The 16,736-nt window shown below is 50.1% G+C and overlaps 1 protein-coding gene across 2 annotated transcripts in view; it reads left to right on the top strand.

Annotated features, from left to right (window-relative positions):
* Positions 1–16,458, top strand: part of XPO6 (exportin 6) — a 106,636-nt gene extending 90,178 nt beyond the window's left edge. For both annotated transcript variants that reach the window (XM_070779849.1, XM_019987845.2), the window contains exons 15-24: positions 508–652; positions 2,263–2,409; positions 3,319–3,508; positions 6,182–6,337; positions 7,282–7,396; positions 7,560–7,731; positions 9,150–9,311; positions 12,537–12,635; positions 12,784–13,014; positions 15,771–16,458. In XM_070779849.1, the coding sequence (XP_070635950.1) occupies positions 508–652; positions 2,263–2,409; positions 3,319–3,508; positions 6,182–6,337; positions 7,282–7,396; positions 7,560–7,731; positions 9,150–9,311; positions 12,537–12,635; positions 12,784–13,014; positions 15,771–15,872 (1,519 nt within the window). In that variant the 3' untranslated portion in view covers positions 15,873–16,458. The remainder of the gene's footprint in view (positions 1–507; positions 653–2,262; positions 2,410–3,318; positions 3,509–6,181; positions 6,338–7,281; positions 7,397–7,559; positions 7,732–9,149; positions 9,312–12,536; positions 12,636–12,783; positions 13,015–15,770) is intronic.
* The last annotated feature ends 278 nt before the right edge of the window (positions 16,459–16,736 follow it).

The following is a 16,736-nucleotide window of genomic DNA, read 5'->3' as shown; positions in this document are numbered from 1 at the left end:
CTTAACATCGGCAGAAATTATAGTCTTTGCTCCCTCAAGCCTCAGCCAGATACCATGTATGGTGTGATGGAAGCTTAAAGCTGAGAGTCTCTTATCAAAGCTTATATGTAAAGCTCTAATTCCTGGTAGTTTTCTACGTCCTGGTCTGTAGTTAGGGATATAAAATTTTTACTGTTTCCCAGTCTAACACATTATTACTTGAATTCTTGGATTCTGGTTTTATTATTTACCATTCTCTCACCTGACCCCATGTGTGTCACAGGAAGATTGAATGAGATCTGATAGACGTTTGCTAACTGCCTTCTGGGTTCCAGGCGGTGGTGGCAATATTTAGATGACGGGTTTTAACTTTAGGTCCTTAGGGCGCAAGAGAAGGTTTCTAGCCTGTCACACGTGTTGTAGATTGGTAAATGCAATGGGTGGAATTCTTTCCTCCTGTGAAAGTAGGTTTAGTGCTAATGTATTCTGACCTTAACCTTTAACTTTGCGTCTTCTCTCTGTTGGCAGGCACGCTCAGTCCCTGGCTGCCCTGCAGGCGTACTCTCACTGGCTAGCACAGTACTGCAGCGAGGCGCATCGGCAGAATACCCAGCAGTTCGTTTCGCTCATCTCCACCACCATGGATGCAATCACACCTCTCATCACCACCAAGGTCTTGAAACAGCAAAGGCTGCATCTCTTCTCTAACTCCCCATCTGTCCTCCTCTTCATATACCCATTTATAACGCCACATAATATGAGACCCAGTTCTTGCCGCCGTGATAGAAGCATGCGCCATTTTATGTTCCTTTTCAGTTCTTGTCCATATAAATTCAAATATACCTATTTGTTCAGTTCTCTAAGTCTCCCATGAATACATGCTCATTGTCTAAAAGTAAAATACTATTCAAATGTATAGGCTAGAAAATTATGGTACTCTTTAATTCCTTCCTCCAAAACATCTTCCTTTCCAGGGTAAGCACTGTCAACCGTTGGTTGTATAGCCTTCAGACTTTTCCCGGTTCTCATATACATAAGTAAACGTTGGTAGACAGCTGGAGATACATTAATACCTTCTTTTGTGTAACAGTGTGCCTTGGAGACCTTTACATGTGTCAAACAAGTGCAGTGTGTGAAACTGACCAGTGCTGTTCTGTAGTCGGGGTGTGTGATAACTCTTCTTTTGATGGAAATTAGATCCTTGTATGTACATCCTTGGAGGATAGGTTCCTAGAAGTGTAATTGCTGGGTCTAAGGTTCTATCCATGTAAAATTTGATAGATTCTAAGCTGTCCTAAGGAAACCACCAAGTTATATTACTAAAGCAGACAGATACTGCTTTTCCTTTTTTCTTCTTTTTCTGGTAGTTTTACTCATACATGGCATTCTGTACCACTGTTAACAGAACAATGTGTTGTTTTCTGTAAATTTTTGTGGTGTTCATAATTGTACTTTGTAAATGAGTTACGATAATCCTGTGAGGGGGTTGTTTCAGAATTCACCTATCCATCGCTGATCTTTTAAATTGTGTCCATTTGTTAACAGTTCATTACAGATAGTTTTGAAATGTGTGTACTCATGACTGTAGCTTTATCCTTTTAGGTAATTTGCTTAGAATAAGTGGGATTATAGGGTTCAAAGGTTAGGGATATTTTGTGGTTTTAGCAAATTATGTAATTTTTCTAAATTATTCTGCATACCACTGGCTCTTTGGTGTGCTGCTGGATTGCAGTCTTACTAGCATCTGGTCCTATTTTCAAGGCATTTTCGCTTTTGCTAGATTACTTGAAAGGGATGGAATGGTACTTAAACCAAGGGTTTGATTAGCCTGTTGAAGTGAAGGAAGTAGGCAAGCCTCGTGTGATTGATGAACTGCAGAATGGGGGATTAAGAGAGAGCTCTGCTTGACTAGAGTAAGAAGAGTCAGATGAACAATCCCCAGTTGTGTGAATGATATGCCAAGGAGTTTGCCATGTGGTTTAAATGCTGACGGGGAGCCACTGTAGATTCATGAGCTGAGAAGTGACTGAGTTCAAAGATACTAGTGGCTGAGAACTAGAAAATTAGAGACGATGGTCTTGGCTTGAGGGCAGCAGCTATGGATGTGGCAGGGAAGAGGAAACCTTGTTACTGGGCGTCATTATAGGAAAACTTCTTTGAGACAGAGTCTAGTTGATGTAATTTGGCATCAAGCCCCGTATTCAGCTCATGGCTGCCTCTTCAAGTTCTAATACCAGTCTCATAGAAGATGTTGTGAGCTGACATGTCTTCTTCCCTCCCCAGGTCCAAGACAAGTTGCTGCTATCTGCGTGCCACTTACTGGTCTCACTGGCCACCACTGTGCGACCTGTCTTCCTGATCAGCATCCCTGCAGTGCAGAAAGTATTCAACAGGATCACTGACGCCTCTGCCCAGCGACTTGTCGATAAGGTGAGGCCTCAGGGCTCCCCTGGGGTCCCCAGAGCCCTGTGGCTCAGGCTCAGAGAGGCTGAGGAAGAAGAATCTAACCTTTCATCTTGTACTTAGAGCTTACAGGCCCTGCCAGTGTACGTGGATTTCTTAAATGTATGACACTGATGCAGCCTCAGTGCTCTCTTGTTAAGACCTTCCTTCTCAACACAGTCCGCGTGCTGATTCAGACATAAAAAGTTCCCCCCGACAGGCCTGGTGATTATGGTGCTTTGAGAGCTGGCAGTTTGGCTGGAGCTGGGAGAGTCCTCTTTGTATTCTTTGTGGTTTAAAACAGTCTGCTTTTATTGTTAAATGTTTGTTTTCTTAGGGTTGAGACACTCCAGACAAGTGTATTCTACAGTCCTCTGGGAGGCTCAGGCTGGAAGTTTAAAGCAGTGAAATGGGGGCGGGGTCATAGGGGAGTCAAAGCAGTTACTTAAAAGTACCTGGACTGTGAATGTGTTGCTTCTGACTTGTCCCCAAGGGCACATTGAGCGTAAAAGACTCGACAGCAGTGTTCTGAGTAGCTTCTCGGCGGAGGGTATCCGGAGCGGGCAGCCGAGGGACAGGTTAGATTCAGCATCGGTGATTTCTCCCCCTCTTAACGCTTCAAGCAACGAATCAGAGGGGAAGTGCAGCAGTAAGAGTGATGATTGAGGTGGCCTTCAGATGTGCTGGGCCCAGATGTGGTGGTGTTTCTTCAGTTTTTCTCTCCTTCCTGGATTGTTCAAGTTGGACCCAAATTCCAGGCCCAGGTTTTAAGAAAGGAGCCCAAGGCCTGAGCTCAGCGTGTGTGGTCAGTGTCAAAGGTCACGTCAGGTGCAGCTGCTCTGCTGTCCACGTTGGTCTTGAACTTCTGCTGGATGGATACCCTCGGGTCTCTTCCAGGCTCAGGTGTTGGTGTGCCGAGCCCTCTCGAACATCCTGCTGCTTCCGTGGCCAAACCTCCCAGAGAATGAGCAGCAGTGGCCCGTGCGCTCCATGAACCATGCCAGCCTCATCTCTGCGCTGTCCCGGGATTATCGCAATCTGAAGCCCAGTGCTGTCACCCCACAGAGGAAAATGCCCCTGGATGACAGTAAGTGGCCGCAAGGCAGGGGCAGCCTGGGGAGATAGGTAGAGCTGGCATCATTCTTCCTTTGTAGCAGATGGGCTTTGCATCTGGGGCTCATGGGTAAATTTATCTGCCCACCGTCACCCAGCTGCTCAGCCACAGAGTTGACTCAGGTAGAACCGTGCTTATCTGTGGAATTCAGTGAACATGTCACGTGGACCTACTCCCTGAATGCAGGGTGCATGTCAACAATAAGAAATACATCCATTTGAAGACCCTCTTTGATGGTGACTTCTGTGGGTAAAAACCCTTCAGTGATTATTGATCCATCTTGGGTACTTGTGTAAACAGTCAAAGCAGTTGACTTCTCCACACTGGGAAACAGGAAACTTATCTTTTGACTGTTTTTAACCTTTCTCAAAATATAAATGTTTTAGAGGCTTTGAAAGAGCTTGGTATCTTCAAAAGTGATGGAGCTTGGTATTTTCAAGTTTAGTTGTTTATATTAAAGAAGGGAGAAAAAGAGAATTCAGTTGTTCAAGTAGAAGGCATCAGATTTCTCTGAACAATCTTCCTGAAATAACAAATATTACAGAAATAGTTTGAAAATTGTCTCTTTTCACAGTGAGAAAGTAATAGAACATTATTGGATGATGTCAACAAAAATGCTTTGTGACAGTAATACATACTCAACGTTCTTTTTAAAGTACATTACTTTTACAATTAAGAATATTAACACAAGCTCATTATACAAAAACACTAGAATGATATACAGATGGAAAAGGGAATTCTTAAATCTCATCGTTTTTAGTATTTTGGAAAGTAACCTTTTAACTATTTTGTCATTGTCAGCTTTGGTGATAGTCAATTCTTTTACCAGCAAAAGCAGGTTTATTCAGGAATAGCCAGAGGAATTGCAGTTCTCAGGTTCTGAGGACCATGGCAGACCATAGGCAGATTCAAAGAGCTAGGAAGGGGCACTTGCTTTTTTAGGGCAAAGGGAGGGGTTGAGAGGGTCTGTAATAACCAGAGTCCACTGAAAGAAGCTGGGAGTCCAAAATATGAAGGCTTCTCATTGGTTGGGCTGTTAACAGTCTCTGATTAGCTGGATTGTCTTCAGGAAGAAGAGTAGTTTTCTTCTTCCTGCTGGATGAAGTGGGTAACACCTACCTATTGGGAGTAATTGACAAGCATGGAGGGGCATAATAGCTCCCCCTGCAGGCTTGTCTTGACTCTTGTTGTCAGTTCAGTCCAGTCATGCTCAGTCGTGTCCGACTCTGTGACCCCATGGACTGCAGCATGCCAGGCCTCCCTGTCCATCTCCAACTCCCGGAGTTTACCCAAACTCACGTCTGTTGAGTTGGTGATGCCATCCAACCATCTCATCCTCTGTTGTCCCCTTCTCCTGCCCTCAATCTTTCCCAGCATCAGGGTCTTTTCAAATGAGTCAGCTCTTCGCATCAGGTGGCCAAAGTATTGGAGTTTCAGCTTCAACATCAGTCCTTCCAATGAACACTCAGGACTGATCTCCCTTAGGATGGACTGGTTGGATCTCCTTGCAGTCCAAGGGACTCTCAAGAGTCTTCTCCAGCACCACAGTTCAAAAAGCATCAATTCTTTGGTGCTCAGCTTTCTTTATAGTCCAAATCTCATGTGCACACATGACCACTGGAAAAACCATAGCCTTGACTAGATGGACCTTTGTCGGCAAAGAAATGTCTCTGCTTTTTAATATGCTTTCTAGGTTGGTCATAGCTTTCCTGCCAAGGAGCAAACGTCTTTTAATTTCATGGCTGCAGTCACCATCTGCAGTGATTTTGGAGCCCCCCGAAATAAAGTCTGACACTGTTCCCACTGTTTCCCTATGTATTTACCCATCTGTTTGCCATGAAGTGATGGGACTGGATGCCATGATCTTCGTTTTCTGAATGTTGAGCTTTAAGCCAACTTTTTCACTCTCCTCTTTCACTTTCATCAAGAGGCTTTTTAGTTCCTCTTCACTTTCTGCCATAAGGGTGGTGTCATCTGCATATCTGAGGTTATTGATATTTCTCCCGGCAGTCTTGATTCCAGCTTGTGCTTCTTCCAGCCCAGCGCTCCTCATGATGTACTCTGCATATAAGTTAAATAAGCAGGGTGACAATATACAGCCTTGACGATAACAGTAATTATATACATTTTCAGCCCCAAGAGACCAAGGTTTGAGCAGGCAGTTGATTAACACGGCGGCAGTAGGTGTGCTCAGCAGGTGCTTGTGTGGGTATCAGGCTGGAGTCATACTGGGAGGTGAAGGGGAGGGTTCGATCTGTGTGTGTCCATTCCCACCTGTGCCCTTACGACCCTCACATCCTCACTAGTCTGTTCACCATCTTAAAGTCTCAAGTCCAAGACACCAAACCCGAGGGACATTTCATCTTCTCTGTGGACATGTTTCATGTGATAAGAGGCAGAATAGAGGCAAAACACTGAACAGGCCGGCTGGCAGGCAGTTAGAGTCCTGACAGTCAAAAGGGAACAAAAGAGAAAGAAGATGCGGAGAGATCCAGACAGAGATTGAGAACGCAGTCAGGAGAGGCTTCTGTGTGACTGTCCTTCAGAGAAAGACCTTTGCAGATTTCCTCCCCTTCTCGGTGTTCCCTCTTACTCTGCTTTTCTCCTCAGACAAGTCATAACCTGCTGCTCACTCTTGGTTTGCAGCCAAAGTGATCATCCACCAGACACTTAGTGTCTTAGAAGACATTGTGGAGAATATCTCTGGGGAATCCACCAAGTCCCGACAGATCTGCTATCAGTCGTTGCAGGAATCCGTTCAGGTCTCCCTGGCCCTCTTTCCAGCTTTCATCCATCAGTCAGGTAGGAGCTGGCTGCAGGCCCCGCTGCTGGGTGGTACTGACAGGGCCCAGAGTCCTGCCTAGCTCTGTAGGGTAGGCTGAGTCGGTCGGCTGCGCAGACTAGAGGCGAGGGCTGAGGGCGGTGATGTCATGAGGTGCTGAGTCACTTGGGAACACATCAGTGGATGGGGCGTTATTCCAGGGCCGACATAGAACTTTTTCTGGGAGTTCCACTTACTTATTACATGGCAAGGTGGGTTTTGCTGAGATGCTAACCCTCCCTGCACTCTGTCACCATCGCTCAGAGCAGCTCTCTCTGGGTCTCTGGGTGTGCTGGCCTGGCTCTCCTGAGCAGTGACCGTGGTCCTGTCAGTCTGTGAGAGAAATGTCAGGGCTTCTCAGTCAGCAGATCCTCACTAATTGCTCCCGAGTGTATGTGGTTGAAGCCAGAACATACTGTACAGATTTTTGAGATCTGGAAGTGCAGCCACACTAAATGTAACCAATATTTTTGGCAGTTCGTCCCTTTAATGGCCCAGGGGCATGCAGTCAGAAGTACACCATTATCCACTTTCAGCCACTTGACCCTGGACCCAACTGCAGAGAAAAGTGGCTGAAGCCTTCAGGTGCTGACACAGTTCAGTAGAGCATCTGCGAGCACGAGATGACCCAGCCACAGTGAGCGCTCTGCACAGCGCTGGATGCTGGGCAGTGAGGGTGGCTTCAAGATGCCCTTCATTTCCTACCATGAGCCGTTGGGTGGAGTTGTCTACATTAGGGCTGTTTTCTCAGCATGTCCTCAATCATTTTCCACTTTCTATCATTGGCTCTGATGGTCCTGGCTAAATTTTTTCCAGCAGGAAGCCTTAGAGCAAGAGAGGATAGTGCAGATTGTGGGAGGAAGTGCGTCTAGCCAGGGGCCGCTCTTGATGTGCCTCTGATCACTCGCTTTGTCCCTTTATTTAGATGTGACTGATGAGATGCTGAGCTTCTTCCTTACTCTGTTTCGAGGCCTTAGAGTCCAGATGGGTGTGCCTTTCACTGAGCAGATCATACAGACTTTCCTCAATATGTTTACCAGGTAACTGCTGACCTGCTCGCTATCTGTGGTTTTTAGGCTCCACATGAGAAGTGGTGTGACCTGGCCACTAAGCATGGGCCTTTTTGCTCCCTTTCTTCTGTTGCCACGTGCTGCTCCCAGAGAACCATTTCCTTGGCTATGGTGTGCTTTCTCTTGTCTTCAGAGAACAGTTGGCTGAGAGCATCCTCCACGAAGGCAGTACTGGCTGCCGGGTGGTCGAGAAGTTCCTGAAGATCCTGCAGGTGGTGGTCCAGGAACCCGGCCAGGTGTTCAAGCCCTTTCTCCCTAGCATCATCGCCCTGTGCATGGAGCAGGTGTATCCCATCATTGCCGAGGTACGAGGGGCTGGGTGGTCTCCCGTGCTGCCTGTGACTGGGGAAGGAATGAGATATTGAGGAAAAGTGTTTTAAAGCGAATTTATTAGGTATTTTATTTTTCTCATAAGATAATATTTCTGAGAATGCTACTAGCTTGGTACACTGGTTGATTTAATTAGAACTAATCTAGTCTAAGCATAGCAGGTTCATTGTCACAAGGTGGCTTGGTTGGTAAGATCAGCCTCCCATGGGAAACGGTCTATAACTTGAGGTGAATATGTGGTTTTCTCCAGCAGATGTAACAAGCATTATAATGACAAAATTTTGTAATACTTTCCTATTAAGAACTTTCCTAATCTCAAGCATACAAAACAAGTTCCTAGAGCCATTCAAGGTTTTCATCATTAGAAAGCTCCTTGTCCTTCTTAGAAAACAGCCATCAGCATGACCGAATTCAGAATCAGTATATTTTTACTAAAGTTTTCTATGATAGTTTCGTAAACAAGGGCTGTCCTTTCTAACTGCCCAAGCTCAGGCATAAGTCACTCCAGTTGCTTTGTGTCCTTAAACACATCTTGGCCCTCTGAGTGTTCTGTCATGGAAGCTGGTGCCCCCTGGTCTTGATTTCAGTCAAGGCTGGATTAAATAGATCTGGGCCTTATAATGTTGACTTCTGCCAAGACACATGGAATAATGTGACCTGTCATGATCTTCCACGACTTGGAGATTTTTGGATAAATTAGAAAATTATTGCTGAGCCTGCCTCCCTCTCCTCCTCCTCCTGCTGGTGAAAGAGGAGACAGACTCAGAGAGCAGGTAGCACCAGAAGCTGCCTCCACCGTGAGGTGCCACCTCCACCTGGAGGCCCTCTCATGCTGCTGTCGGTGGTTTCTAAGTGCTTTTTAAACTCCTTTTCTATAGAGGGCAGAACCTCTGTTAAGCCTTCTCATCTGTCTCTATCCTCAGAGGTTGCATAAGACCAGTAGGTGAGCCCGGACACTTTTTAAAAAAAATTCTGGCAAAGGAACATGACAGATCAGATCAACTGCTTTCTAAACAGGAAATCCATAGTCCTAATTGTTTTTCCACTTAGGAACCTTTTTTCCTAGCTTGAAAAGCTGTGAGTGCTTCCATCAGAAAAAGGGCCCCTTGGCACTGACCCAGGCATTGTGTGTCTCAGCTCTGGCCCTGTCTTGGCCTAAGTGCTGCTCGTTTGAACTGCAGGCCTGTGGGGGGCTAAATGGGATGAGAGCGAACTCCTTGTTTGAACTGCTGGCCCACAGTGGGCTGGACAGGATGAGAGCCACGTGGAAGGGGGCATGCTGCTGACTGTCAGCAGGCATTTCTCAGACCTCTTCCCTGCGCTGGGACCAGGCTGTGGGTGGCTCCTGAGCTTCGGGAAGGAAAGGTGCGAGGGTCTGTATGTGCCTCCACAGCGCCCCTCCCCTGATGTGAAGGCAGAGCTGTTTGAGCTCCTTTTCCGGACGCTCCATCACAACTGGAGGTACTTCTTCAAGTCCACCATCCTGGCCAGTGTGCAGAGGGGCATGGCTGAGGAGCAGATGGAGAACCAACCGCAGTTCAGTGCCATCATGCAGGTAACCTGGAGAGCTGGTGAGGCTGCGTGGAATCCACAGACAGGCAGGCCCCATTCCGGACGCCAGTGCATCTGTTGGCCGACTGTCCCTCGCTTTGCTTCTCCGGCTCACGGTCCCACTTCCTCTAACGTGGCTGCTGCAGCGGGTGCCACAGAGTGGTGTTTTGAAGCCTCGTGGTCTTGGATATGAAGCTCAACTCTTGCTCTATACCTGTGATGTTAGTTAACTTCCTGGAGCCTTGGTCTCTCCATGAAGTAGGGGTAACAGTGCCTGATTCACGGCTTTGTTGTGGGTTACACGAGAGCATACATTGTGTTCCTGGCCCCGGGAGTGCTGGGTCCACATGAGCTCCCTCTGCCTTGCGGCGGAGTTGGCCCATGTGTAGGCAGCCCCCTGCGTCGGGTACACCTGGGCCTCCTCACCCGCAGCACTGTGGTAGTTGATCCTGCGTTTTTCAAAGATGATTCTGGCTTGTGTGACTTGGGAGAAGCCCTGCCCTGGGAGTCAGTCTCCCTTTCCGATTAGGTGTGATGGTTGTGAGCCCTGGGGGCCGAGCACACAGAGGGTGGCCAGCTGCTCCCTGACTGCTTTCAGGCACGCTCCTTGTTCTGCACCCAGCTGTACAACTTTTTTATTCTAAGTCTTGGTCAAAGTAGAGGGTTATTTTTATTTCCTGGCTTTTCAGTGCTAGTTTTTCCTCACAGAGAAGCCAAAGGGGTTTCTACTGTTCTTCACTTTAGCTCCCCTCCAACACACACACGCGTGAGACACACTCCTGGTGTGGAAGAGCAATTGTTGCACCCCTGGTCTCGGCAGTTATTTTGCTGTTCTTCCATCTCCGACACCCCGTGGCCGGCCTGGGTTTGGAATATTCAGGTGCCTTCTCCCCTCCCCTCCTACCTCCTTCTTCAACTCCGTGCTTGCTTTCAAGATGCGTTTGGTAGACAGATGGCTAGTCCTCCACTCAGGACTGGTAACAGCCACTTTGGGAAACAGCTTCACAGTTTGGCAGTTTCTTACAAAGTTAAACATGTAGTTACTCCATGATCTAGCGATCTCACCTCTAAATTTTTTACCTAAGGTAAATGAAGACATGTATTCCCACAGACTATACAGAGATGTTATAGCAGCTTTTTTCCTAATTGCCAAAAGCTGGAAACAATCCAAATATCCATCAGGCGGTGACTAGACAGACTGTTGACACCTGCGCCTCAGCAGTGAAAAGGCACTGTTCTCATTGCCGCAGCAGTGCTGTGGCCTCCCAGTACGAAGAAACCAGCTCCAAAGGGCTGCTTTGGAAACACTGCTGATTCCATCCCACCATATGACACATGTTTTGGAAAAAGCAAATCTAGAGGAACAGGGTGAGCAGTGGTTGCCTAGGGGTAGAGGGAGAGGAAAGCCATGAAATTAAAAGACACTTGCTCCTTGGAAGGAAAGCTGTGACAAATCTAGACAATGTATTAAGAGACATTAAGAGACATCACTCTGCTGACAAAGGTCCGTATAATCAAAGCCATGGTTTTTCCAGTAGTCATGTATGGATGTGAGAGTTAAACCATAAAGAAGGCTGAGAGCCAAAGAATTCATGCTTTTGAATTGTAGTCATGGAGAAGACTCTTGAGAGTCCCTTGGACTGTAAGGAGATCAAACCAGCCAATCCTAAAGGAAATCAGTACTGAATATTCATTGGAAGGACTGATGCTGAAGCTGAAGTTCCCAATACTTTGGCCACCTGACCTGAAGAGTCGACACGTTGGAAAAGACCTTGTTGCTGGGAAAGATTGAAGGCGGGAGGAGAAGGGGGCAGCAGAGGAAATGATGGTTAGATGGTATCGCTGACTCAACAGACATGAATTTGCGCATACTCTGAGAGGTTGTGGAGGACAGGGAAGCCTGGCATGCTGCAGTCCATGCGGTCGCAAAGAGTCAGACACGACTGAGTGAACAACAGCGATAGCAAGGGGGCGAGGACTGGCCACAGCGGGGGCGTGAGGGGCTTTCTGAGGCGAGGGAATCTTTGTTATTGATGATCGTGGTGGCTAGATGCCTCTGTGTGCTGCTTAGAACCGCACGATGGTGACCATCAAGGGGTGAATTTTACTGTTACACTTCAGTAAACACGATTAAAAAATAAAACCATTGGATGTCGTGAAGGTTTCATCACGGCGCAAGGATTATAAGACCCCCTTCTTATAGTTTAGGAGCCCAGGGACAGAATGATGAAGCTGTCAGCTGGCCTGTTGTGGAGTGTGTCCTGCCCACCAATGGGTTTGCGTTTCATTGGCCTACCCTGCTCCTCCTCAGTCAGACTTTTTAAATAATTTTTGTTTATTGTCATCTTTGGCTGTGCTGGGTCTTCACTGCTGTGTGAGGGCTTTTCTCTAGCTCTCTAGTGGCGAGCGGGGACTACTCTCTAGTTGCGGTACACAGGCTGCTTCTCGCCGTGGCTTCTTACTGCGGAGCACAGGCTCTAGGGCGTGCGGGCTTCAGTAGTTGTGGTTCCCAGGCTCTAGGGTACAGGCTCAGTAGTTGTGGCCCGTGATGGGCTCAGTCACTCCGTGGCCTATGATCCGGGATGGAACCTATGTCTCCTGCATTGGCAGACGGATTCATTACCACTGAACCCCCAGGAAAGCCCCCTCCTCAGTCACTTCCTGTTGGAGCAGGGCTCTTTGTACTTGGAGTGGGGAGGGTGAATGAGTAACGGAATTCCACAGCCCAGATCCTGCAAAGCAGTTTAAAGATGAGCTATTGCTTAACCCCAAGGCAGAGGCAGCCGGTTGTGTAGGAGCTTCAAGGATTTGTGGTTTATAAGACCCGGGATGCCATGAAGAGGATGGCTTACGGGTGAGTGGTTGGCATGAGCTGGTGGTGGGCAGCCTTTGGTGTCTGCTGCGATGGCTGAGGTATTTGCCTTGAGGTGTTAGCTTCTCCCTCCAAAGACAGACCCTGTGAAGGGGGTTAGAGGTTTATTACAAAAGGGTCAAGATGCAACCAATAAGTGAGGCCCAGTGGGGAGTTCTTGGGAGCCCAGACTGCACAGGAGCATTCCAAAGATCTGGCCAGACGGGCTAGGAGAGCGAGGCAGTAGGCGCCCTCACCCTGTGTTGACACAGGGAGCCGCCAGCGAGTGTCAGGTCTCTGGGTGTAGGGAGGTGCCCTGGAAGGGCTGGATCTAAGGGTGTGTAAAGGTCGCTAATAAAACGGTGGTCTGTCTTCTAGGCTTTTGGACAGTCCTTTCTCCAGCCCGATATCCACCTATTTAAACAAAACCTCTTTTACTTGGAGACTCTCAACACCAAGCAGAAGCTGTACCACAAGGTGAGTGCCCCACCAGCTCTCAGATAAAGGCTTCATCGTCGGGGGTGTCATGGGCCCAGGCCTGGACGCCCCCCAACCCCGCCCGGTCAGTGGCTGTGGAGCCTGCCGGCCTGCCGCTCACCCCGCTCGTCCGTCTGTCTGTCTGTAGAAGATCTTCCGGAGCGCCATGCTTTTCCAGTTCGTGAACGTGCTGCTCCAGGTCCTGGTGTGCAGGTCCCACGACCTCCTGCAGGAGGACATCGGCATCGCCATCTACAACATGGCCTCCGTGGACTTCGATGGCTTCTTCACGGCCTTCCTCCCGGAGTTCCTCACCAGCTGCGACGGTGTGGATGCCAACCAGAAAAACGTGCTGGGGCGCAATTTCAAGATGGATCGGGTGAGGAGAGGGAGGCCCGGCTGAAGGGAGGAGGGCAGGCGTGGGCGCTCAGGCCCGGCGCCCGTTCCCAGAGGCGGAGCAGGCTGCCCTGGGCGTGCTCCGCTGTAGCTCGTGCAGCTTCTGGGGGACTTGGCGCTGTGACCGGACTGAGGGGCATGCGCTGTCCCTCGGGGTGGCCTCTGTGGCGAGTATATTCTTTGTCTCCGCTGCTCAGCCCCCAGTCCCTGTTCTGGCCCCAGCCATCCACCTGGTTTGTCTCAGCTTCTTTGCACCCTGTCAAGCCCACCTCTGAGTACGGCCCAGCTCTTGTTTCCTCTGGGTTGTGAGCTGGCACAGCCCGGACTTGTGACAGACCGAGAAGATTGGTGCTTGGGAGGGAGCCCAGGGTTAGAGGTGGGGCCTTGGGCTCCTCTCAGACGCCAGGCGCAGCGGGGCTGACCTGCTGCTGGGGCTTGGGAGGAGCCTCCTGGCGTTCACGCTCTTCCCCACGCTGTTTCCCCGGAGGCGGTCAGGTGGGCCGGGCAGCCCCTCAGGTGGGAGGGGTGGTGAGGTCTCTGGAGTGTGGGAAGCCATCCTGGTGTGTCTGGGTCCCATGGTGCCAGCCTCTTCTGCCCTGGGGCCTCCTTGCTGGGCCCTCACCTGCCCTCCTCCTTCCTGTTTCCCCTGTCAAGTCTTCGCTGCTCGCCTGCCAGGAGCTCTTCCAGGACCTTTATGTGTCCAATAATTTTTTTGTCTTCCCCTCCTCACACTTGACGCAGTGACACCTGCTCCTTCTCCTGTGTCCTCAGGTGTTGCTGACCTGACCCTGTCCACCTTCCTCTTCAGGGTCACGTGTTGCTCTTGCTGGGGGAAACTCCACATGCTCCTTGCTCGTCTCCTCTGTGATACGTGGCAGGATCATTCTTTGTTAGACTTAGCTCCTGTTTTCCCTTGTCTTGGAGTCTTTCTCTCCCTGGGATTGATCTTGTTTTCTCCTGAGCTTCTTGAAGTTCACTTCAGCTAGTTGGGTATTTCTGTCATCCTTGTCTTGGAGGCCCTAATGTTCAGTTATTGGTTTCTAATGGTGTCATTGTTAGGTCAACTTCTGGATTTAAGACAGTGGCTTTCAAATCTCAGTATGCATCAAGCACCTGGGGTGCTTTTGCAGCAGTACTCCTGTGTTTCACTCAAGAAATTTGAACTTGGCATTCAGGAGCCATTGATTTTAAAAACATCCCTGGGTTTGTTTTCACGAGGATGAAATAAGTAGTCAGTGCCTCCATTCATTCATCCACCATGTAGTTGAAGCTGGCTGCGTCTCAGGCCCTGTGCCAGGGTTTCTGGAAGCGCCACTCACCCTGCCTCCAGGCATCTTGCTGGGAAGACAGGCAACAGCGCCCTCTGTGGACCTCGCTGAGCCAAGCACCCTGTGTGCTTGACTTTAAAAAAAAAAAAAAATTATTTATTGATGTTTGGCTGGGCTGGGTCTGTGTTGCTGCTCGGGATTCTCTAGTTTTAGAGAGTGACGGCTGCTCTCCAGCTGTGGTGCACAGGCTTCTCGCCGTGGTGGCTCCTCTTGTTCTGGAGCACCGACTGAGACGCACAGGCTTCAGTAAGCGTGGCTCACTGGCTGGAGAGCCCAGGTCAGTAGTTGTGGTACATGGGCTTAGTTGCTCCACTGCATGTGGGATCTTCCCGGATCAGGGAAATCTGCATTGACAGGTGGATTCTTTCCCACTGAGCCACTAGCTCAGTGGATCTGGTGGAGCTCAGCTCCACTGGCTGCTTTACACCTTCCACAGCCTTCTGTGAAGGGTGGGTCCTATTGCCAACCCTGCTTCACAGAGGAGCCCAGGCTCAGACAAGCCAGCAGTACAGAACTTGGGCTTGGTAGATTCAAGAAGCAGGATCCAGAGCTAGGGGTTCTGGCTCCGGAACCTGTGCCCTGTCCACGGGCAGGGAGAGCCACGGGCCTCCGAGAGCTCGGAGCAGAGGCGATGACCTCCCCTGTTGAGGCCAGGAAATAGGTCGTATCTGAGTGGCCTTTTTGGAAGAGGCAGGCTTTGAGAGGAGCGAGGGTAGCCAGCTGGCCTTGCAGGTGTGGACAAGCACTGTAGATGTTCCTCTGTGTGTGGACCTGCAATCCGGCGTTACTGATCCAAGCCCCAAATGAAGAAGACGACCTCCGGTGGTCCCATCGAGGTCCATGGCTGACTTTGGGCATCCCGTGAGAGGCTTTCTCTGTTTGCACTCTGTGGCCAGCAGGCTAGGTGTCGGGTGGCATGTAGGCCACTTCGCGTGTGTGACTCTTGATTAGCAGGGCCTGCCTGGAGCCTGGTTGGAGACAGTTCTGCAGAGGGGCCTGGCCGGCCATGGTGAAGGGGAGCCATGGCAGTGACTCCAGTCTGGATCCCCTCCCTTCCTGACTGTGTCACCCGGGGCAGGTTCCCTAACCTCTCTGTGCTTTACTTTCTTCCTCCTTCCAGTGATGGTGCTAACAATCTGTGTCGCAGGCTGGCCGTGAGGATTAAATGAGTTCGTCTCCGAATTGCTTGGGGACAGGGCCTGGCATGTGGTGGGCACTAGGGCCGTGCCAGCCGTCGTTCTTTTTCTCCTGCTGTGCTTTTGCTCACGTGTGGGGCAAGAATGAGGACAGTTTCGAGTCTGGTAGCGTGTCCGCAGAGCTCCAGAACACCCCGTGGGAAGCAGTGGCTGGGAGGTGTGGGTGGTTTGGGTGTCGTGTGGGGCTGGGCTGCAACTGTGCCCCTGCCTTCCAGGACCTGCCCTCCTTCACCCAGAATGTGCACAGGCTGGTGAACGACCTGCGCTACTACAGACTCTGCAACGACAGCCTGCCCCCTGGCACCGTGAAGCTCTAGGTGCGGCCTGCCCACCGCCCGAGGGACCCCGACTCCTGCCGCTGCCCCCGCACCACCTCCGCCTGCGGCCCCCGGTGTCTCCTGACCGGCCTCGGCTGCTCCTCCGATGCTCACAACTCCTCCACGCTCCTGTCTTGCTGCCCGCCCAGCAGAACCGGCTCTGGGGCGTCCCAGCTCTGGCTGAAGGGCGTGCATGGGGTGTTTGGAGCAGGCGGGGGTCATGCGGCCAGGTACCAGGGCAGCGCCGGGACGCCCTGTGGGGTGGTCCGTGCAGCTTGTGCGTGTCAGTCACCAGGCAGCGATGCCAAGGACGGCTGCGACAGTGCCACCTTCCCGCCGTTCCCCCACCCGCGGCCCAGCCCGCTCTGGAGAGGCCTGAAGCTGGGACTGCGCTGGCAGTTCCGTCAGCCTCTCCTCCCTCCCCCTAAATTGCCTTGAAGTCTCTGCCTTTTATCAGAGATTTGCAGACTCATGGGGGTTTTTTTTTTTTTTTTGATTGTTCTTGTTTTCTCATCATTCCATTGTGATACTAAGAAACTAAGAAGCTTAATGAAAAAATAAAATGCTTATGTTGTTGTTATATAAACGTTGGTTAGGGAGCTTCTTTTCCACTCAAAACTTTCTCAAGAGAAAAAAAAAAAAACACCACCACTTCCTCAGGGTCCAGCATCCAGGTGAAGGGTCAGGCCTGGCAGGGAGCAGGGCCACGAGGGGTGGGCCCTGCATCGGTGCCCTGGGAGAGCCCTTCCCAGCATTGGCTTCCATTCCACCCTCTTCTCGACAACGTCCTTAACTACGAGAAGACTCAGGGCCCCCGTTTCTCATGTTCAGGAAGGGCAGGGGACTTGGTTCCACTGGCGGTTT

Source organism: Bos indicus, chromosome 25 (genome assembly GCF_029378745.1).
Source record: "Bos indicus isolate NIAB-ARS_2022 breed Sahiwal x Tharparkar chromosome 25, NIAB-ARS_B.indTharparkar_mat_pri_1.0, whole genome shotgun sequence".
Taxonomy (NCBI): Eukaryota; Metazoa; Chordata; class Mammalia; order Artiodactyla; family Bovidae; genus Bos; species Bos indicus.
The sequence above is the reverse complement of the archived record's forward strand: the minus strand, read 5'-3'. Positions and strand labels throughout refer to the sequence as shown.